Here is a 23,370-nt window from a genome sequence, read left to right as displayed (position 1 = left end):
TCTAATATCACCATATTAATATAAAAATCACATCACCAAAAATTTATGCAGTTTTTCTTTTTATTTCGTCCTTTCGCAACGTACCCACTATCGTGTTTTAGTACACAAATCGTGGGATGAATTTACTTTTTTTTATTTATTTTTTTGTTGGGTTAAAAGAGCATGAAAGAGAGAATAATTTAATATCACTTAAATTAAATTAAAGTTGCCTTGATCACGATCGTGGGAGACCGAGTGACCACATTTACCTGTTCCAACGACAGAGAGAATCCCTCGCAGGGGATGGTGTTCCGCAATGCCCAGCAAGAGAGATCTGTCAATAGAAATTGCTTTCTAGACAGAAGGAATTTCCTTTGGAGGAAGTATATAAAAAAAAATTTGATGCATTGAATAATCGCCTAAGAAAGTCTTGTTTTCTGTACCTCCTGTTTCTTCATGTTACAAAACAGTAGTTTGTGTGAGCCGGTCCTATAATTGAAAGAAGGGTTTCTATCCCCAACAAATTTTATTGTCACGAAAGATCCAAAATTGGTAGCTTCCGCGTGCCAATCCGGTATCCCGAATCCAAATTTACTCCCCCCATATCAGACCCCAAACCGTAGATTTGGGGTAAATGTGTCGCGGAGTATTGGTTTGGAATTTTTGGTGAGATGAAAATTAGTGTTGGGTCAATGCGTCATGGCTACCGGTTTGGGATCTTTGGTGAGACGAAAAATAATTTGGATTGAATATGTTGTCGGATTTTAGCTGGTGATTTTAATAGTATTAATCCCTTAAAGAAGCTGACAATCAACAATTCATGCATAAAGGGATTGATAAAAATGTGTTTGAAAGCAACCTGTGCCTTATCAAGAGAGACAAATAAACAAATTGAGCTCAATGGGGGTGGTTATGACTTATGAGATGATGCAATCCTCCATTGGCTTGGAAAAGCCAAAAAAGCAATAAAAATAAAAATAAAAATTCACTTTTTCTAGGGTTTGAGTTTGACCACCTCATTTACTTTCTATACCAATCGAAGAATCTGATCCGATAGCTTTAACTGGTCGTAAAAGGGTGCCCAAAAAATATTAAATAATAACTAATAAATAGTGAATAATGAATAAATAAAAAGGTGGAAAATTCTCCCTAAATTCCGTTGCCTTTTGACTAACCTCGGTTATTCTTAGAAGGTCCAAAATAGAAAATTCCAAAGATGAGCTAAGAGCTAAGATTGTCTTTTGCTTGGAATATTACGTTTCGATTTCCCTTTTTCTTTTTTTCTAATATTTGCATTTTTTTTTAAAAAAATTGCACCCTAATTAACTCAAGGGGGACCAACTTAGAATAGCCAGCGTAGACAACGGGGAAAATATCATGTGGGGAAGTAGGATCGTGCGGGGCATAAGCTCAGCAAAACTCAAACATTGGGAGATTTATTTATGTTGTGATATCTAGATTTTGTTAACTAGTGTTGATGGACACTTGTCGACCAGTCCACTCAAGCAAGGGAAATTCGTCATTTTCAAGCATTGTGTTTTTCTCGTGTTATGTACGGTTAAAATATTGAAAATGTCATTTTTTGTATGTTGGGTATTGCTAGACAAGTGACGTGAGATAGCCGGATTGGAAGCGATTTGCCAAATTCGATGAATAGTGCCCCCAACCTTGATAGCATGTTACAATGTCCAATCCAACCAGACTCATCAAAGGGGTTGGTCAGGTCGAGCCAGGTTGAAAATGGTTCAAGTCAAATAGACCCATTTTCAGACAATGCAAATCTAGTAATCCATACATAACCTAACCCATACGCAACCCGTATCTAACTCAATCCATATTGCTAAAAACACTTCCACATTTAACCAAATCTAGGAAAACTCATACGTGGATTGAGTGAGCGCCAAAATTGAGGGACGGCGAGAGAGAATGAAAAGAGAATGAAGAGAGAATCATATAGATATGTTGAGTCTGAATAAGTTATAAATTCATTTATAATCTATTTACTAAATATAATTAACTTATATAACAACTCAACCATCATATATGAGTTAAAAAAATGTGTCAATGACCCATTTTGACAGATCTAGTGAAGGGAGATTACGTGTATATTAAAGCACATAAATCTCGTAGACAAGCGACGTTGATACTTTAATATATACGATTGACAAGACTGGTAAAATAATTTCGAGGAGCCTTCTCTTCTCTTCAATTTGGATCATTCAATTCGATTCCACCTAGAATAAAACCATTCATGGCCTAGAAAGAAAAGGAACATCATTGACTTATAATTGCACCGAAAAGAGAAGGAAGGAAGAAAAAAAAAATCATTGGGTGATAATGGATCGAGGGGAACCGAAGCTGAAAAAGTGCGTGACATATTATTGTGATTGGAAAGAAAAAAAAAATAATTTGGGGGGACAGAACATATGGCCACGCGCTACGCGTCGCGTGGGGTGCCACCTCCTGACGTTGGTTTGACTCCTCTCCTACCGTTTTCATGGGCGGGCTCACTCCAACAATTCTTGCTCCCTACACTTTTTTGCCAATTTGATCAAATTAGACTAATCATATATTTCAAGAATTTACAAAATTCATAGTGAATCAAGCTAAACACAACATGTTATTGCGTAATTTATTCCTTGTAATAGCTATCTATTCAAACGGAAAAAAAAAAGTCTATCCAAACCTTTGAAATAAAACCTGATTATGAAAAATGTTCGATTGACCGTTAATTCTATGTTTTTATTTTCAGTTTTGAATTTTGAATTTGGCCCAGTAAAACCTTTGCGCTTTATTTTCGGTTGTAAGAACAATGTCACGTCTCCCAAGATTGATTTCTAGGATTAGTTCATAAATCGACTGGCAGTCTTTTCGTCAAATATTGCCAGGCTATGAAGATACATATCTCGCGCTATCTGATCCCTTTTCATATTGGTTTTGCTATAGTTAGAACTGTTCTTTCTTGTGATTATTGTACCCTTTGTCTTTTTTTTTTTGGTCGAAATTGTACCCTTTGTTGGCATTCCATCATCTTTTGTTGTTAGGTATCCATGCAGGGGTCGACACTTCAAAGATGTTAGGTTTTTTGTCATTTCTATTATAAAAAGGGAGCTCTAGGAGACTTGATTTTTTTTTTTTGTTGAGAAATGTACCGTATGCCTTCGTCGTACTAGTGGTTCAGAGATGCCGACAAATAGCTTTATGATTTTCATTGACGAATGCTTTTGGAGCACGAGTTAGATAACTAAATAGAGAAAAATCGTAACTTTTCAATGTAATATTATTCTTATGTTATGCGTAATGAATGCTTTGCAAATCTTAAGAGTTTTTTATTAAGTAAGTCTAGCAAGTATCTTAAAGGCATTCGATTAGAGGTTGTGATTGGTCATATGAAGAAAGAACTATTTGCGATTTGGAGATTGATAAAAACCCAAGTTTTGATTTGCTTTTTAAATCGATTTGAGGTATGCTTACTCAAGAAAAAATAAAAATAAAATAAAAAACAATTGAGAGGAGTCGTGGGAACTGGAAAGTGAGGCTTAGGGATTCTTGTTTTGGGACAACACATGGGATGTCCTTGAGAACACCTGCCAACCAGGCAGGTGACTTAAACGCCCCTGTCCCCCTTCCTGTCCCCACCATCAATTCTTACCCCACCTGTCCCCACACGTACACCTAATCCAACACCTCAAAACGTGTAGTGCCCGGAGCCTGCCACGCGGCATCGCTTCCATCTAGCACAATGAGATTAGCATTGGGATAAGGTTTAATTAATGAAGATAGTATTGATACGATGGTAGTGAAGATATACTGTTCCTTGCAAATTAACGGGAAATGCGGAAAACATAAGATACTAAGGCTTTATTTGTTTTGTTAAAAATGTGACATTTCTTAAAAGTATCTCACAAGAAGTCATTTTCTTGTAAAATAATAATATTTTTCAGTGTTTGGTTAAAATTTGAAAATGAATTGGAGAATATTTTCCGTCGTCTAATAAGGAAAATATTTTTCGCCATTTGATAAGGAAAATAATTTGATTTTCGTAAATAAATATACACCAGTCGGACCTTAGTGACTTACATAGAAGCAATCGGGGAATCGATTATGGGCACTAGGGTCTCGGGTTCGGCCTTGATGGACTTGGACACGAGTACAAGCATCAATCCCGGGTCCACAAAAGCTGGGCCTGAGAAGCCGATGTCCTTGCTCGGCTCCCTAGTGCCCTAGCTTGAGTCCACAGAGGCCGGGCTTGAGGACTCGATGCCCATGCCTAGATCTTGGCACCCGAGCCTAAGTTCATCGAGGCTAGGCTCGGGTCAACGAAGGCCGAGTGTGAGACCATAATGCCAGGGTTCGGGAACCCAATGCCTGTGTTTGAGTCCTTGACGCTCTAGTCTTAGTCCATCGAGGCTAGGCTTGGGCTTGACCTTGATGGACCTAGGCTTGGCCTCGATGGACTTGAGTGCAAGCGTCAGGGACTTGAGCATGGGCACTAAGGGGTGCCTCGATGGATACATGTCCGAGCGACGAGGACTTGGCATTGGCACTGGGGTCTTGGGCCCGACCTTGATGGACCTAGCGCGGCGCCGGCGACACGAGCACGGGCCCCTGGGTCTCGGGCCCTGGCCTCTATAAACAAAGGCTTGGGCACTAGGGACTCGAGCCTTGGCCTTGATAGACACTGGCTCGGGCTCTGGGAACTCTAGCATGGCCTTTGTGAACCTGAGCCCGGGTGTTGGGGATCTGGGCATGATTGTTAGTATCCCATGCTTGCCGTTTGTTGACGCGGGCTTGGGTGCCAGGGTATCGGGCATGGGCATTGGAGCCTCAAGCCCGGTCTCAATGGATCCAAGTGTGGGCACCATGGACCCAAGCACATGCATTGGGGTCACGGGCCCGGCCTCAATGGACTCGAGCCTAGGCGCTGGGGGCTCGATCTTAAATGCCAGGTACTCGGGAACCGGCATTGGGCTCTCGCACCTAAGCGTAGAGTTTCTAGTTTAAGGGCCGATTTATAGTCATATTTTGAAAAATGATTTTCGTTTTGTTATAAAGGAAATCATTTTTAAGAAAATATTTTCTGTTCATTCATTTTTCACTACACACATGTGCCTTAAGGTTCCGTTTATTTTACGAATAATTAATAATATGGAAAATATTTTCCTATTTTGATCATTTATATCTCTTAGGAAAAGAAATAACAAAAATTGTTCTCTTTATCAACAAAAATGTTTGGCCATGAGTTATTGTTAATAATGGAAATATTTTTTATTGAATCATTTTTGTTAGCAACAACAGATATTAAAGTTAGGAAAATATTTTTCAAATTATATTTTTTTCGCGAAACAAGCGAGCCAGTAAAAAGAAATGAAAAAGTAGGTGTTGGTTCTTAGTTGAGTAACAGAATTAGGGGTAGTGAAATGAATGAATTTCAAATTAGCCTTGTCACCTAATTAACAGGTATTAATAATCCAATAACTTAGAAGGCTTTTTACTAATATTATTAGTAATTTATTATCAACTTAAACACCTAATAGAAAAATATTGTTGTTTCCAATTCATTCTCTCACTCGTGTTAGTTGTAATAATCAATGTATTGACAAACAACATATTTCATCATTAAGTATGATTAACAAGTATCTAAAGACACACTCATTACCAAGATCCATATTATTATATTATTAATGAATATCTTATAAGGATTTTATTAACAAGTGCCCAATAGCACATGATAAATACCCATATTAAAGAAATTTTAATTTTTCCAAAAGCACCGTTCTTGTCATATCATGTGTAATTAGTTAATCGGAAATCAAACATTTCTTCCTTTTCCAATGTTGTTTCTTTAACAAGCCCCTCAACGAAAAACAGTTCTATTTTTCAAGATGGTAACTTTTGATACATGTATTTTCAGTGTTTTGACAAATTCAAACTTTTCTCATCAAACATACATAAGCATAAGATTCTCATTAACCTAATTATATTATTTACAAAATCTCTTCTTGGGTAAGAACTAGGAGATCTAGTGCCAGTTCTCAAGTCTAGGCTGCTTCCTCGATGGGGCCAACCAAGAAGACAGATACGTTAAATTAGGGTTTGACTTTTGTACATATGAAACTGGCATCGCACAGAACTCAGACTCAACTAGATTGTCTTCCAAAGCGAATATAATATTTTCGTGGGTTTTTGTGCAGATTGACTTATTTGATAGCCAAGAAGATGCTTTGTCGACTGGTCTTGGGTTGGCAATTTGCAAGTTGGGGTTTTGCTGCGTTGCCTCACAAGTTTTGCGGCTGTGATGCCGGCTCAGTGCTCGACCACACACGGCGTTCTCAGAATCATGAATAAAGAAAAGACCCAAGAACACCAGCATGTGTCATGCAGTACGTTGTACTGATCTTCTGGACATGTTGCCTTCTTATGTGTCGGAGATTTTGCAAGAGCTCAAGGAATTAGGAAATAGACTGTCATGACCCGCATGCAGATTAAGCTAAAGATTAATATGCTCGATGTCGGTAATTGGAACTTATCGATTAGAAAATCGGTCGTAAGAAGTTTTCTCTAAATAGAGATCTAGAAAAACATTACCATTAGTTTAAATTGGGAGAGGTTTACCTATGTCTGGAAAAACCATTGATGTTGCCGTCTGAATGAATGACATCTGATGTGTTTATTTATCATCACTTATTTGTTAATATGACATAAAAGCCTATTCAATGATGTTTTCCGGAGAATCATAAAATATACAACTTCGCAAACCGAGAGAGAGAGAGAGAGAGAGAGAGAGAGAGAGAGAGAGAGAGAGAGAGAGAGAGAGAGAGAGAGAGAGAGAGAGAGAGAGAGAGAGAGAGAGAGAGAGAGAGATAACCAAAGTCCATGTGTATAATGTGAACTACCTTTAAAACAGGCATACTTCTAGAAGTCTTTATATACTTTAAAAAAACACTCATACTCACCCGTTAAAACCCCAAAATATAACCACGGGCAAACATTACAATGTTCTCATAGCACGAAACTTTCATCCATTTGAATCGATTATCACCTGCTAACATTTAGGTATTTAGCATATGGTGATTGGCTTAGGTTGGCAGAGAGTACTCTTGTCCGAGCAACTAAAAATCTCTTATTTAACATATGGTGATTGACTTAAGTTCACTTTTATAAGTAATACAAGAGATCATTTTTAAAAAAAATATTTTTCAAATCATTCATTTTGTGCTAAACAAATGGAGCCTAAAAAATTAAAATAAAAAAGAAGAAGCCATGTGCATGTGCAACTATGATTAAGTCTTTCTTAGGGTTTTGGTCTCATTAGTGGGTTAGTGTTATACTTTCTAAAAGTTAGTTATAAAGTCCATCTAGCTCATCCATGAGCCATTTCAGGAAAAAAAAAAAGTGATCTCTGCGCGCCCACGGTTGGTCGTGTGCATCGTCGTACTTGAAGCTACATGATGTCGACCGACGATGGTCCTCATCCAAATCCACCTCCTCCATTAATCAAATATTCAAATGCTCTATATTTTCCGTGAAAATGTATATATGTTTTCTATCGTTTCTTGTCCTTTCGACAATTAAATCATTAATTTTTTCAAATAGATCAAATCTTGAAATGTTTTATCTAGGACGAATTAAAGGCCAAAAGCATGTGAATTTTGCTTTATACTGATTATAATTCCAAATTTACCCCCCTCAATATTTATTTTATTAAATCTTAAATGATTCTCAAAGACAAAAACTCCTTTCTTTCAGACCCAATTATGAACTGCAAAAGCTGCAAAACGAGGTACCATTTCTAATAATCGACCAAAGAGAGGGTGGGCCTCTCGTCGGACAGTGTCGCCATGATGTTGTCGCACTGTTGTTTATCCACGGGGTTTCGGCCTTAGTGGTCGCTAAAAGCTTGAGAACTGTCATTCTCGTTTTGTTTGTTCCGTGCGTCCACTTGAAATTTCAATTTTATGTTTGGGACAGAATTTTGCTATTTGGAATTTTCATATCGTCAGTTTTTGTTTTGTCAGAATAAAGTTGCTTTTAAACTTGAAGAAACTATTTTTTGTTGGGCTAAAATCTTTAAATGAATTCAACGTTGGATGAGATCAATTATGATTGTTAAAAAGCCCAACACACACACATATAAAGACATATAAACCCCGTAAATCAGCGATATTTGATAATTTAACATCTCTCTCACATGTAACTCGAAATGAAAACTGTATGTAGAATTTGACAAACAAATAAATTGGGCCAAAATTTGGCTAAGATATATTGCAAAAATAATCCACCTCAAAAATTTATACTTATAAATGTAAAAGGTATATAAAAAATATATAAATCCCGTACATAAAGGATAAGTAATTTTTTTATCAATAGCGTTTCGGACACTTGGAATATAGTCACATTTCTCTCATCATGATTTTTGTATTTTTCCAAAGCTTCCTCATAATACATGAAAGGACAACACTATGAGGGAAGGTCATATTTAAACGAGAACAAGACAAGGCTAGCACTTGTTACCACTTTGATGATAAACGTGGCATATTCGAAGGTATACATCAACTTTTTGACGGGGAAAAACGAAATGGAGAGTACGTTATTTGCATGTAGCAATAAGATATGCCATGTGGGCTTGACATGATTATGGCGCTACAAAATAGTATGAGAAAAAGAACAAATCAACACTCCATTTATTTTATGAATATTTGCACCAAAAAATGATTAGTTTTTAGTTATTATCGACATATGGTAGACTTAATTAACGGGAGCAAAATTTCATCATTTAAAAACAAAATTATCTATAACTTGATGAATTGACAACTTGAAAGAATCGACAAAAATGGAGTGAACAATTTCAGATGCAACAATCAATATAGTGGAATAAAGCAATCTTTAAGAAAGTAGAGTTAATCGAACTGTCAATTAAAGCATTTGGTGACCATTTGTAACCTTTGTTTGTAACCTCTGTTGATAACCATCGATATCAACGTTGATGGAGGCTTTAAATAGCCATATCATACTTCAGAAACTCCCCCTCCTATGCACAAACAAACAAATGGGTTATCTTTCAATTATGTTTTAAATCCCCCACTGTAGTTATAGTTCCCAAATTTGTGTCGTCGATTAAATTCCAACGTGTTTCTTTGTTGTGATCTCCAGATTTGCGTCGTCGATTAAATTCTGATGTGTATCTTTGCTATATATCACGGTTGCCTTGTCGTTGATTAAATTTTGGCTTTTCATTTTTCCATTCTCAGACTTTGTCGTCGATTAAATTTTTGCATTATTTGTGTGCATTTGGTTCTGTTTTAAGTGATTACATTCCCAAGCCTTTTGTTGATTTAATCTTGGCACAGTTCGTGTATGCTTAGTTCCATTTGAAGTGAAGTTATTAATTTTCTTATCTATTTGTGACATTTCCAATCGGAATCGCCACGAAACTTGTCTTTGTAATAAAAAAACTAAAGAACGACTTTTGGTGAAATGTAATTCATTGCGGAGTTGAATTCTAGCGAAACATCTTTTTGGCACACCCAGTGGGACTAGTGTGGTTGATTTGAGGAAGTACAATGCTGAGAACAAGGAATCATCCATAGTCTGATCATGCATCGGGCAACGGTGATACAGTTACCCTGTTCGAGACCTCAACCGCTCCAACAATAAAGCAAAGTCAAGGGGGCAGCATCAAAATACTGGAGAGCAGACGAGGGAGTTAGCACCAAACCTTACCTGGGGTGGCTACCATGAGAGGCTGCTCGAGGAATAGCATAATAAGATGATAAATTAAGTAGCAAGCCACATTTAAGATGTGATTAGTTCGATGGTCGTCAGTGTAATCAACGATGTTATCTCCAAGCCCAAGACATTCAATCAGTCCATACTGATCCAATCGAAAACGGTGGCTTCGGAGTATGTTCCTCCAACTTTAAACCAATAGAACTGTGGAAATAATTTAGGCCAAATGATCCCACCACCAGTGAGGATATTTCAAAGGCCTGAAAATCCTGTCTACCCTGAGCTTGGGGGGCAGGAAGGGTGTTAACTTGCGAATCATGATCGAATGGCCGAACTCGTCGTACAATAATTTAGTGTTGACAGAGGAATGGTTGGCCAGTATATATGAAGCCACATCTTGATTGGGTTGACACTATACCTTATCCAAGAAAATTCAAAATCCCTGACTCTGTTGTTTTCACTGGCGATGATGACCAGTTGATTGTTGAACACATTGGTCGATTTATTGCTCAATATGGAGATGCAGGAACAAATGAATTCCTAAGACTTAAGTTGTTCCCTTTGTCTTTATCAAAAACTTCCTTTAATTGGTATATGAATTTATCTCCTAATTCAATTCATAGTTGGGCTGAGATAGAAAGATAATTTCATTCTCAATTTTATAGAATTATACTTGAAGTATCGATTACAGATTTGGCTAGAATTTATCAATATGATAATGAATCAATCGATTAGTTTGTTTCTTAATTCAAGAGGGCTAGGAATAGATGCCTTACTTCACTCTTAGAGAAAGACTTCACAAATTTGGCTTTAAGTCGATGACAAGGTGTAAATGATGAATATTGATTATCTAATTTAAAAGAATCGAATGATCGATAAGCCATTCCATTTAAATGGGGCATTTGTTTGCATAAAAAAATGACCAATTTATATTTAATATTGACACGTGACAGACTTAATCAATGAGAGCAAAGTTTAGCCATTATGAACAAAATTATCTACAACTTGAAAAGATCGACAGCTTGATGAATCAACATCTTGATTGAATCGACAAAAAGTGGAGTCGACAATCTCATATTCACCCATCAAAGAAGTAATAGTCAATGTAGTGGAATAAGGCAACCATCAAGATAGTGGAGTCAAAGTAGTGGAGCCGATGTAGCCATTTGGTAACCATTTGTAACATCCCTTTGTAACTTTCATACTCTTCATAGCCCCCCTCCCCCGGGTGTACAAACTGACTAACATGTTATCTTTTAATTCCTGCATTATAGTTATAATTCCAGATTCACGTCGTCAATTAAATTTTGATGTGTTTATTAATTGTAGTCTCCAAATCCGCATCGTCGGTTAAATTCCAATGTGTATCTTTGCTGTATATTCGGGGTGCCTCGTCGTTGATTAAATTTCGGCGTTGCATCCTTACGTTTTTAGGCTTTGTTGTCGATTAAAATCTGTCATAGTTTGTATACGTTCGGTTCCATTTGAAATGATTACATTCTTAGGCTTTGTCGTCAATTAAATTCTAGCATAGTTCATGTATGTTTAGTTCCGTTTGAAGTGCATTTATCGATTCTTGTGTCTACCTATGATATTTCCTGTTTAAAATTACCACATAACTTGTTTCCTCTAATAAAAATCAAAGAACGACTTTTGATGAAATGTATTTCGTCACAGAGTCAAATCACAGCAAAACAACGGAAAATAAATTATTTGAAAAATGTTTTCCTAAAAAATCAAAAGTCTATTTGTACAAGCGATTATATTTAGGAAAATGTTTTACAAACCATTCATTTTGGCGATTTATGATGCCATGACAATAGATGAAGGATAAAATCATGATTCAAAAGTAGATGAAATCTCTACACTTGAATCTAAATTCCTTAAATCACTAATAATTTCAAAAAAATCTTCTTGATATTCGTAAAACAAATATTTTTTATTTCATAAAAATCACAGTAAAATTTTAAACGTTTTCTCAATAGGTTATCTATTTCTACTTTATTCCCACACTAAAAGGGTGAACACTTTACCCAGTGTATTATTAACGGAACTTGTGCAAATACTGTACACATCTACTTTTTTTTTTTTTGGATCGAAGTACACATATACTTCAATAACGTGAGTTTCCACTTACTAATGTGGCACCTCGACACAGCATCTACAAGTGACTGCTTGGTATTCAAAGTTACTAAGATGCTCTCAACTATGATTCCCAAGTTCTACACTTTGTCGACAATCTAGAGTCAGAGGTAAATGAAACTTAAAAAAGGAAGTGATGAGACAGGAAATAATTTGTGTCTAAAATCATTTGGATGCGTAATGCAACAACAACAACAACAAACAAGCCACAATTGGGCGTGATAGCGAAATGGTAAATGGGTCGCACAGTATTCCATGACTTCACAAGTTTAAACAAGCGAACCCTCTAGTTTACTTGTGCCTTGGGCGTTTGCTATTTTATGTGGAGAGAACTTCTCTCATCTTTTCTCAATTGGAGTAACACATACCTTTTTTTTTCTCATATGATTCTCACCAATATATGCATATTTGGCCAGGCCAAGGTGGAGATTCTTGAGTTGAGATAAGGTATGTGCGGAAGTATGTCTGTATTAATGGGGAGTGAACCTAACAATAATGACTGACATGTGAAGGTGGAATTTGTTAAGGTGCACATATGAGGGTGTTAGGCAAAAGAAATCTCATAAATATGGAGTAGTTAATGGCTGTAATTCATTGACTTGAACTTTTAATTGAATGTTAATTCAACTAAGTATATTAACGTGTTTGAACTTGATCTCCTCTTTGGTGATCTCCCTAGATAAGAGTATTGGGTTTCTAATGCGTTGACCCAACATATATCATGTAATGTGATGATATATATTAAAGGAGCTCCAATTTTTTCGCTTTAATTCCATTGAAAATTATTGAACTTTATTTTTTAAGGCAAAAAAAAAAAAAAAGAACATCTTGCGTGGTGATCGCTTATTAAAGGAGCTAATGGAAAGGACAGCAAGCGAAGTAATTCTAACCTTCCTGGTATATCAACTCCCATATTCCGAGCTCCAAAAACACAGACAAAAAAGAGTAATTCTAAGTTAGATTGAGGTTGCGTTTGTCTTACGAAAAATTAATAATTTAAAATAATTTGTTAATATTTTTATCATTAACGAAAATGTTTAGATATAAATCTTAGATTTAAGATGAAAATATATTCTGTTGACTTGTTTTTGTAAATGATACAAACGATCATTTCTAAGAAAATGTTTTCCAATTTTTGAGCTGTAATTTCCCTGGCATCCAATCGACTACACTAATCCTTAGGGTTAAGTTCCATTTATACTCTGAGATTAGACAACTTTGATGACTGATGACTTGATTTGTCCAACCAAAATGACTACTCTCTCCGCAAAGATGTTCCATCATCCATTCCAACTTGTTCTGTTCATCTTCTAGGCCTCTTGCCCCAAAACCCAAGTCGTAAAGCATAATCAAGATATCTCTCCGATCTCATTCATCTACTAAGGCAAATATCAGGACAAGAGCCCCTTGAAACCAATGTCTCCAAAATACAACCGGACATCGAATTGGCTTCCTAAGTGGTACGCAGCCGAATTGAGTTAAATAGATCGAAATCGGGTAAAGATCATCAAAATATTATGGAGGGAACACGATTGAGCTGGTTGAACCCATTCGAAGTGATCCGATTTTCAAAAACTCAGGCTGACTAGAGTGGCTTCCAAGAAATCACGCTCGTTGGAGCTCAAATCAGCGATCACCCTCCCTCTAGAAGTAACTCTATAGTAAATCTTAATCAACTTAACAAGCTCAACTTTACACACTATTAGTAGTCTACTGATAAGGATTTTCGTTTATTAGGATTTCAGGAGCACTTGTTAAATAACCAATTTTTGAAATTGCATAGTTTTCAATGCATTGAGTCATTAACTGTTCTCGTGGCATGTCAAATAATGCCATGAAGTTAAATCAATCTAAAGTCCGTATGTTTACTAAGTGTCATGAGACACATGACCCTAATAATATGTTTCGAATGTCTCAACAAAAAATATTCTATTCTCGGGATATTGCCTCTATATATCATAAGGACAGTCAAAATATTAAAAATTGTGAAAACCTCCTCATTAAATTTCTTACAAACCCCATAATAATAACAAAACCACAAAAAAGCCACCGTCGCATTATTCACAATTAACATTACCCTAACAGTAACATGTTTCAAATGTCTCACGAAAAAGTCTTCGATTTTTCAAGATGTGAACCTTGCATATCGTGAGGACAGTCGATATACTAAAAATTGGCGACATTTCCTCGTTAAATTTCTAACGAAATCCATAATAATAACAAAACTAGAAAATAAAAATAAAAAAGATTTACTACCGAATTGTTCACATTTAACACCAGCTCGTGGTCCTCGAACTTCTGATGTACGCAAAGCTTTTAATTCACAGTGTTTATCTGCATTTGTAATTTTGCAGGTAAAGCTGTGGACCTAACGCGCAGGCCCCCAGAAGCCTCTGCCACCGTAGGTCAACAGACGGCTGTCGTGGCGAAATCCTACTGGCCAGCGGCTGGCCCAGCGTCAAAGTCAACGGGAGGGCGGGGGGGATGCTTCGTGTGCGTCAGATCAGCATCAGACGGCGACAATTTCGCGAAAGAAAAATATCAAGTTTGAAAAAAGAGAAGGTGGTTGGTGGGGTCCTCTCTCTTTGACACACCGGCTCTGTCTGACAGATACGGCGCGACACGCGCGTAATTATTCTTTTTTTATTTTCTTTTATTTTCTGGATATTTTTTTTTATTTTTCTATACCCCGGGTAAATAATTGCAAGCTGTAATAAATTAATAATTATGGTGCAATAATTAAAGAGTTTGGTCCCCCCCACCACCCTGTAAAAATCTGCACTCGTGCTATTATCATTGAGCAGAGCGACGTGCATAATACCATTCCTCAGTGTGGTGAACACGTCAATTAAAAAGTGAAACCAAGAAAAAGAAACAGAGGAGAAAAAACAAGAGATCGCCTTTATTAACGAGTGTCTCGAAACAATAAATTAAGAAAAATACATAGCTTTCAACTCGTTCCGTGTAGTCGATATCTTAATTTGAATTATTGTTTTGTTAAATATACATAACTAATACGATCGCGCGAAAACAAAAGACGGGTTCATTTTGTTCACAAGCCAATGGGAAATGCATCGTAAAAGGTTTGTTTTGGTCATATCACCATAAAAGATTTAATGAGTGCCTTTGGAGCACTTATTAAGAATGCTTATTAACGGATATTACTTTCTTCGGAGTATTTATTATAATGCATGCATATGGAAATTTAAATAAATCATAGATAATTTGTCTATTTAGTGTCTTTGGTAAACTTATTAATCATATTTTTATGATGAATATTTCGATTTTCAAAGTGTTCGTGACACACTTGAGAAAAGTAATGTTTAAAATATTAAAAGATTATCTTATTTGGTTGCATCCTTAATGAGTGTATATACGATTCGGGAGAATTATCCAAAAAGTTCTAAAATTATTACACTTTTGCCAATACAATCCTAAATCTTATAATTGTGCTAATTGAGTCATAAGCCTTTTCACGTTTTATCAATTGAGTCAATCCGGTCAATTTTGGCAAAAAATTGCTAACGTGGATGCTAATTTGGTACATAACCAAAACAGTTAGTGTATTGAAAATTAAAATATTTCCTTATTTGATTTTTTTACGAGTGTATTTGGACACTTTATTAGAAAATCTAATGGATATTCCAGATATGTATTCTATTCCAACATTTTTTGGCCATTAAATGGGACTGCCCGTTAGTTTCTGAATACCATTAGTCTCTATTTTTCAGGCTCTCTGGTCTCAAAATTACTTTCTCATCCATAGAATCCATTCAAAGTGGCAAGTGAAAAGCATACTTGCTGATAAAATTCATCATATCAAATAAAAATTACACTTCTATCATTCACAAATCATCAGGCCTAGGAGAGGAAGATTTAGAAGAACATGTGAGGAAACATTGTAGGCTTTGGGAAATTTACTCTTCTCTCGGCTCTTGTTTTTATTCAAACAATTACCTCGCCTTATATAGTCGAGGTTATGGGTAATAAAGACATTTTTCATGACCAGCTATGGTTGACATCATAAATTCTAATCCATAGAATCCATTGAAACTCAATCTTATGACAAAGCTTACGACTTTAATTTTACTGAAGCAGTCATATAACCTTTGAAAGATTCCCTCATTTGTTGATGGGTTTATGATCTCGGTCAAGATCAGGATCTTTAGCGAAGCTAACATCTGGTTGCCACGTGTTTGCAAAGATAAGATTCTCCAGAGTCCTAAGGGTCTTGGGACAAATCCATAAGTCCGATTGATTCCGCTTATGTTCATTTAATGCCTGGTGTATGGCAAGAGATGCATGAGAATGATTCCATGGCATTTTTTTCATGACAAGTATTAGGATATAAGAATTTCAAAATAGTCTTATTCTCTTCGCATACGATCCTCTAAAGTTTTCAATATTCCGCATGAATTTCTCTGAAACTACATCGAAAGGATGTTGTACCGGATTTTCCACATAGATTTTTTGCAACTTTCATATGAAGATCCATGCACCAAAGAAAGCACACTGTCCGAGTTTGTGGCCTCCATGGTAATCGACACAATGATAGTGCATTGGCTAACTACAACTTCTTGTAGATTAGACTTCTGATTGCCAAAAAGGGAGCCAAACCTCCTGCTTTGTCCATACTAGGGTGGAACTGTCTAAAACCAATATGTATTTTCTTCCTTACCTCTTTGATTCCATCTTCACCGACCTTGGGCTGTATGACTTGTGCCATGGAGAAGGAAGATTGATCACTGTAAAATTCAAATGCCTAGCTCCAATTCCAAAGGCGCCATGAACAAGGACTTTTCAAATTCCAATCAGACACAAATTGCTTAGATTCGTGTAGTAATGTGGCTTAAGAAGGTACATCGTTGAGATGATAAATTGATATGATTTCGTCTATACATTATCTAATCATCTTTACTTTCAAGAGTCTTCTATACATCATTTATCATGTCAACAAGGTACGATGTTTTGCTTGTCTGTTCAATTTTAAAGACGTGTGTCAGTGTTTTGTGGGAAATAAACACGATTACAAAATTGCCGCGAGAAATATATGATAGGCAGTACATTAAACATCAAAGATGTCAAATGTTTGTTCTTTCGTGCCAACATTGCAACACAATCTACTAGTTGAAAATGAAAGTGCTCGACAAGCAAAGCAACTTGCTGCTACATTTAACATTACAAGATCCTCATAGATGGGAACGACTAAAGCTATTCTTTGATTAACATTTTAAGTAACATATTGTGAATTTTATACAAAACTGCACAATGATGCCCAATATCGGATTATCAGCTATAGAGTTCATCATTATGCCCAGCTGCACTTAACACACCAATGTCACAGATACCAAAATAAGACTAGGCACTAGAACTATATGCAGGAAAGATAGCTCATAGTCACAAAACACGTTCTGGAGAAGAAAATGCAGAGACTTGAACAAAGGGAACAAAAGCATGCACTTCTTGGGGAGTTACCATCTGTGAGCGCTTTTCTTCATCAACAAAATAGGAAAGACTCCCACTTGCGAAGTTTAGGTTCAAAAGCTGCACCAGAAGGCGTGCAGGATGGCCACTCAACCATCTCTGTCTTGAAGCATGGTACGAAGTCTTAGCAACCATAAAGAATCCTCGCCTGCGTATGCAGAACAAAATCATTAAAAACAGTACATCATAGCAGACTGCTGCGAAGAGCTATGTAGCAAAATTATTCTGCGACTTAAAGCAAGACAAGGGTTCCTCACCATGCAAGTGCGTCAACCAGCAAACCCCTAATCATAGCCATCCCCATATATAGTGAAGCCGTCCCAATCAGAGAATTCAGGGTAGTTATCATCATCAGACAAATCGAGGTCATCAAACTCATATACGTACTGATTATCAAAGGAAAACTCAGATTCTTCATCATCATCATCATCATCATCAGAGGACTCGGCATCATGAATTGCAGCATCAAATTCGTAGTCATCTGTGGGGTCACATGGACGCCTTAAATCTTTGATCTGTTCAGTGCATCTTTTCCCCAAATTACCCCCCAGATTAACATTGAAGCACTGGCGCAAGTCGAGATACTCAAGATGAGGACAACCATCGAGAATCGCCTTCAGACCTTCATTTGTCATCTTATTCGCAAACAGTTGGAGGTGGCGTAATTCATGCATGTTTTTTGCTATAGCTTGTGCCTCGTCATCACATTCTATGTGCGGATATCTATATCCCTGCCTATTCAATTTGAAGGACTTCAGAAGAGGACAACATTGGCCAACAGTCTCTAGGGCTTCCTTCGAGAACGAGCAATAAGATAATTCAAGGACCTCCAGCAAAGGAAGTTTTGTGGCTGCTTCAGACAGACCCTCATCTGAAATGTCAATGCAAAATACAAGTCGCAGACGTCTAATATGATTGCACCTGAAATGGAATAAGAAATGCGTGAGAACAATGATGGTTCAACCGAAAAACAGACATGTTGCAGGGTAGCAATAATAATGTTAACCACTAAGATAAAGAACTGAGCGCTTATTGATCTAGAGCACGGGCTGTAGAGAGATTTTTTCATCAGCGCAAAAAGCTATTGTATTTCAACAAAAGCAATTTCTTAATCAGTATCCCTTGGGCACTTTTTCAGTGGCTATCAAAGTGCCCCATGGGCACTACACGTTTTAATGCACAAGTGTTCTAGTGAAGTGTGTAATTAGTGTTTTGGAAAATGGAACTTTCCTTATGTAGTATGCTTAATAAGTGCCCTACGGGCACTTGTCCATAAATAGGGAAAGATGATAAAATCACCCAGAACCCTAGATCACAAGAATACTCTACGGATGCAGCCTCTCATTGGAATTCTTACAAGTAATGTTCAAAACAGTCAACTATATGACTTTTGTTCAGGAAGTCTGCTTTTGCATGTCCATGGCATTACAAGATTGTAAACTAAACAGAGACCTATGCAATTGAGAGATGCAATACTTGGTCCACTATTGACCTATCAGTATAGCCTTTTAATAAGCAAGACTTCCATATTTTATCTGAAATAATAATATGACATGGAATACATAAAATATGTATAGAAGTTTTCGATAACAAATATAAAGGTACTGAATCAAGGCATCAAGAAAAGTAAGATCAAATTCAAAACCTAAATTAAATCAATGGAAATTATGTTCTATTCCAGTCTCAAACCATAAGAGACGTTCCACAATAAACATGATATAGGCAAAATTCCAGCAGTCAACAATCCAACACAATCCAAAAGCTCTGTTCTCAATGCTCGGTAAAAGAAAGAAAAACTCCCTTGAAGAGAGAAACTTCAGTCAATAAAGAGAGCTAATCTGATCACAGATCTAAGGATTAACATATAAAAGATTTTGTTAAAAAACACCACAATAAATAAAGTTTGTTGATTTTAATGCACTGTCTTTCTCATGTTATGTATAATTAGAGTATTGGAAATAAAAACCTTTCCTTATTATGTATGATTAACATATATCCCAGAGGCACTTGTTAACAAGACTCCTTATACAAACCTTATTCTTAGGAATTCTATCGACAAAAGCAAGCCTAGTGCTATTAGACTCTGAAACTCATGTTAAGAACCAAAAGGACTCCAAAACGAAAAACTTCCATGCCAATTGCAGTAACTCATGAAGTAACTCAAGTTGTATGCTCCGGAATCAAAACACTGACAGTGCCATCCACTAGTCAGATCAAGACAATTATGTACCTATCCAAGACCCGCATAAATACCATCAAATGAATCTAAGCTGTCTCTGCAAGCTCAATGAAAACTCAATGATGAAGACTTGAGCACAGAGTCTGGACGAGGAAATAGAAGACAAACTCCACAGTGAATTAAACTAGAATATTTTCTTTGCTGAACAAAATAAAGGACAAAAAACAGTTTAAGAATGATATCACTGGAATATGAAGCATACTCAAGTGTTTTGGCAAGCATCGGTTGAAGCTACACTTGTCCTGAATTAAAAGGCCGAGAAAGTGATGGAGCTGCATGGCTATAACCTACTTTGTTCACTTATATACCTTCTACCGCACCAAACTTTAAACAATATCTGACATAACTAATAGCAAACACGACAGGAAATGTGTCGCATAAAACTGATCAAAAGGTAAAAAGCACGTGGGACAAGAAGATCCTAGAGTGAAGTAAAATAGAAGTGCTTTTTCCATATCAAGCACTTACGGAAGCTCTGTCACAATTCATGTTCCTCACTTTATTTAGTAATGCTCAATACTCACCAGATGGCATTGTATTGGGATATTTACGACCTCAGTTCAGTGTTCCTTCATGGTTTCAATTGGGTTGAACTTTTGCCTCATCCTAAGGTTCAAATAACAGCAAAAATTGAAAGATACCGAGGCTGACCATACGGGATGTAGAGACAGCGTAAAGAAGCCATTTGAGAACTCCCCAGGAGAAAGAAAGTAACAAAGGTGGTGTCCTTTCACGTAAAACTCTCAACCCTCGTTCTTGGGAGCTATTGCAGGATCAGAACTCAATTTCCATGCACGATTTTTTCATCAGTTAGTTTCCGGAAAATGTAGCTGATTGAGCCGACATCGCACTTGTATATAATGAGACAGCTAACATAACTCAGAAGTACCAAATCAATCTAATGTTTAAGATCCACTAAATCCAGTCATGCAACAGGGCAAACCTCTAAGTACAAGAAAGAGAGTTTTCCAAATACAATTTGTTCTCAACATCCGGCATGTTCGTCTTCTCTTTTTTTTTTTTCAATTCTTGAGGACACTGACCAAGAGGGAAAAAAGGGACTTTCAAGTGTGCAGAATGTTCACTTCCTGAGGACCCCTTGAAGCCTCATATCTATACCTTCGCTTCCCAAAGAGAAGTAAACTCGTGCTCAATATGATTCCTAAACAATTATACGATTCCTATACAACTTCAACCCAAAGACATCAATGGTATACACTCTTGGGACCACCGCAAATGTAGGTCTACAACAACCGACGGGGCAATACCGAAACAAGCTCATCCTGAGCGATTAACCATCATTTCAATTCCCTCCAACGACAACGTATGCGTAAGAACCAGACCACGCGTTGCAATACAAGAACTGCGCGAATTCAAGGGTCAATCGGCGAATTACCGGTCGGTGGTGTACCAGAGGAGCTCGTTGGTGCCGAAGTACTCGACGTTGATGTCGACGCAGCCGCCGTGGCTGCGGTCGACGGCGTGGCGGCACATGGCCTCGAGGTCGTGGTCCATGTCCGTGGGGTCCCCCGCGGTGCGCATGTCGATGGATCGCCACATGGCGGGGTCCTTGCAGATGGAGCGCCAGGATGTGCACACCTTCTGCACGGTCGTGAGGATCTCCTCGGCGCCGAGCTTCAGGAAAATCGTCGTCGCGATCTCCCTGGGGAGCTCCAGCCAGTTGCACGACGGAGGATCGTCGGTCGCCATTGTTGTGGAGTGGGGATGGAGTGTTGTGTGGGGCTAGGGCATCTGCTGTTGCAGAGGATTCCGGGGGGGATCTCGAAGACGGTGTGCGAGAGAGAGACGAGCGAGCGCGTTCGTTTGACCGGAGGAGAATCATTTCGTGCCATTTTGGTCTTTTTTTTATTTCGTTTGATAAAACTTCCAAATAGAAACTCGAAATGTGATTATTGTGTCTCGAAAGAGAGTTTTTAGTAAATGATGCTCAAATTGAAAAGACGAATAAACAAACGTGCTTTACTTAAGGTTTAGTTCACATTTTACAAAATTTTTTTTTGAAGAAATAAAAAATTTAAAAATAGTATATATAGTCGATCCGATCCGATTTCTTTTGGAACAGGGAACCGGACTGCCCAGACACTGGTTACACTTTTAGGAATCGGACCAAATTAGCCGATCCGGTTCAGGCGTTTCCTGGTTTGGGCGATCCGTTTTACATACCCCTAGTGGGAAATGAGAGGTGGGGAGTTCGATTCTCCACGTTCTCAGGGGAGCTAGATGTGGGTTTCGATTTTCACGCTCTGTAAAGAGGCAAGACAAAAATTTAAAAGTGAGTTGAGAATTAGAGTATGACAAAAAAAAAAAAAAAGAGTTCTCGAGCTCAGTGGCCAGTCAAATCTCCGTCAATCAACTTGCATGTGCCACTTACGTGCTTATTTTGGCGGCTAAAGCGAGGATACTTTTGTCATAAATTTTTGCTTTAACCCAATTTGAAAAAACCCTATATTGAAAAGTAAATTGAATAAGCAAAAACAATGCTAATGTAAACAGGCAAAACAAAACCTAAGCCGACCGGATGTCGGTCTCCTCGTATGTCGTGCCTCCTTCGTCCTCAATCGAGGCGATAAGAAGCCGGGGAGCACATCTCTGTCGGCAGGCGCAACAGAGACACCATCGGAGGCATTGCCAATGTTTTAAGTTTCTCTCTTCGGTATGTTCAAAAACAAATTCATTTGACCTATCAAATTGTTTCCGCCATAAACCCTGTCTCTCACCTTGAGCCCTTGTAGATTAGTTGCTGAAAAGGCAAAGATTGGAAACCCAAATAACCATGTGTCGCTCCAATCTTTAATTCATAAATCACCTCAAGACCACCATCTCGGACCCTTCTTCGCTCCTCTCAATTTCACTAAAACCCGCCTCACATTTCTCCTCCAATCTCACTATCAAGTAGGAGTGATCAATTTCTGATCCAGTCCGGTTCCAAGGTGGAACCGGGAGCCGGACCGGTTCCCAATTTTAAGAATTGGGGACTGGACCGATCCGGTCCGGTCCAATAAAACCGATCACTTTTATATTTTTTTCCCACTACAATGAGAGAGAGTGATAAATTTCAATATATTGACAGAAGAAACGATGAATGAAGAGTCATTATGGTGCGAAGATAAGGGAAAAGTATTATATATGGGTTTAGTTTACATTTTACTAACTTTTTTGAAGAAATAAAAACTAAAAAAAAAGTATATGTAATCGGTCCGGTCTGGTTCCCCCTTGGAACCCGAAACCGCACCGTTCGGACACCAGTTCCACTTTTAGGAACCGAGAACTGGACCGACACTTCTGGAAACCGGACCAAACCGGCCGGTCCGGGCGGTTCCCGATCCGGATGGTCCGTTTTGCACATCCCTACTATTAAGTGCTCACTCTTCAATTTATCAGTCTTCACTTTATGCACCAATACCTCGTGGTCTCCTCGAGAACTCCAAAAATTTCGAGTGCATTTAGTTCAACTTTCCTAAAGGACTTTGGATGTGGAAAATCTCCACAAAACATTGTCGTTCCTTGCTCTAAGGATTGAGGGAATTAGGGCTTGCTTTTTGCTTCTTCAATTCCGGCTCAAAGAGAGATTCGCTCTCGACGATGCAAAGCCAGAGCCAACCAGCTTCTTAGTCCTCCTCGCGTCAGCCCTTCTCCATGCGTTAGCCTTTCAATTCGTTTCACTCGAAGGAATTAATCACAGACATGAGGAATTTCTCCGTGAATCGACTGAGTGGTGGACTTCAAAGCGATCAATCTCTTTCTATATAGGCTCGAGCTTGGTCACTCGCTTGTAA

General features: G+C 37.7%; 1 protein-coding gene across 1 annotated transcript; it reads right to left on the bottom strand.

Annotated features, from left to right (window-relative positions):
• Nucleotides 1-16,995: 16,995 nt before the first annotated feature.
• Nucleotides 16,996-21,384, bottom strand: LOC130135985 (F-box protein SKIP19-like). The gene is made up of 3 exons (XM_056305904.1): nt 20,970-21,384; nt 17,592-18,255; nt 16,996-17,482 (listed from the first exon to the last, which is right to left on the bottom strand). The coding sequence occupies exons 1-2, from the start codon at nt 21,281-21,283 to the stop codon at nt 17,619-17,621; spliced, it is 951 nt and encodes a 316-aa protein (XP_056161879.1). The 5' UTR covers nt 21,284-21,384; the 3' UTR covers nt 16,996-17,482; nt 17,592-17,618.
• Between the last annotated feature and the right edge of the window lie 1,986 nt (nt 21,385-23,370).

The sequence above is a fragment of the Syzygium oleosum genome, unplaced genomic scaffold (assembly GCF_021117445.2).
Source record: "Syzygium oleosum isolate NSW1041296 unplaced genomic scaffold, Sole_v2.1 Sole_v2.40, whole genome shotgun sequence".
Lineage (NCBI taxonomy): Eukaryota > Viridiplantae > Streptophyta > Magnoliopsida > Myrtales > Myrtaceae > Syzygium > Syzygium oleosum.
This window is presented reverse-complemented; position numbering and strand designations above follow the sequence as displayed.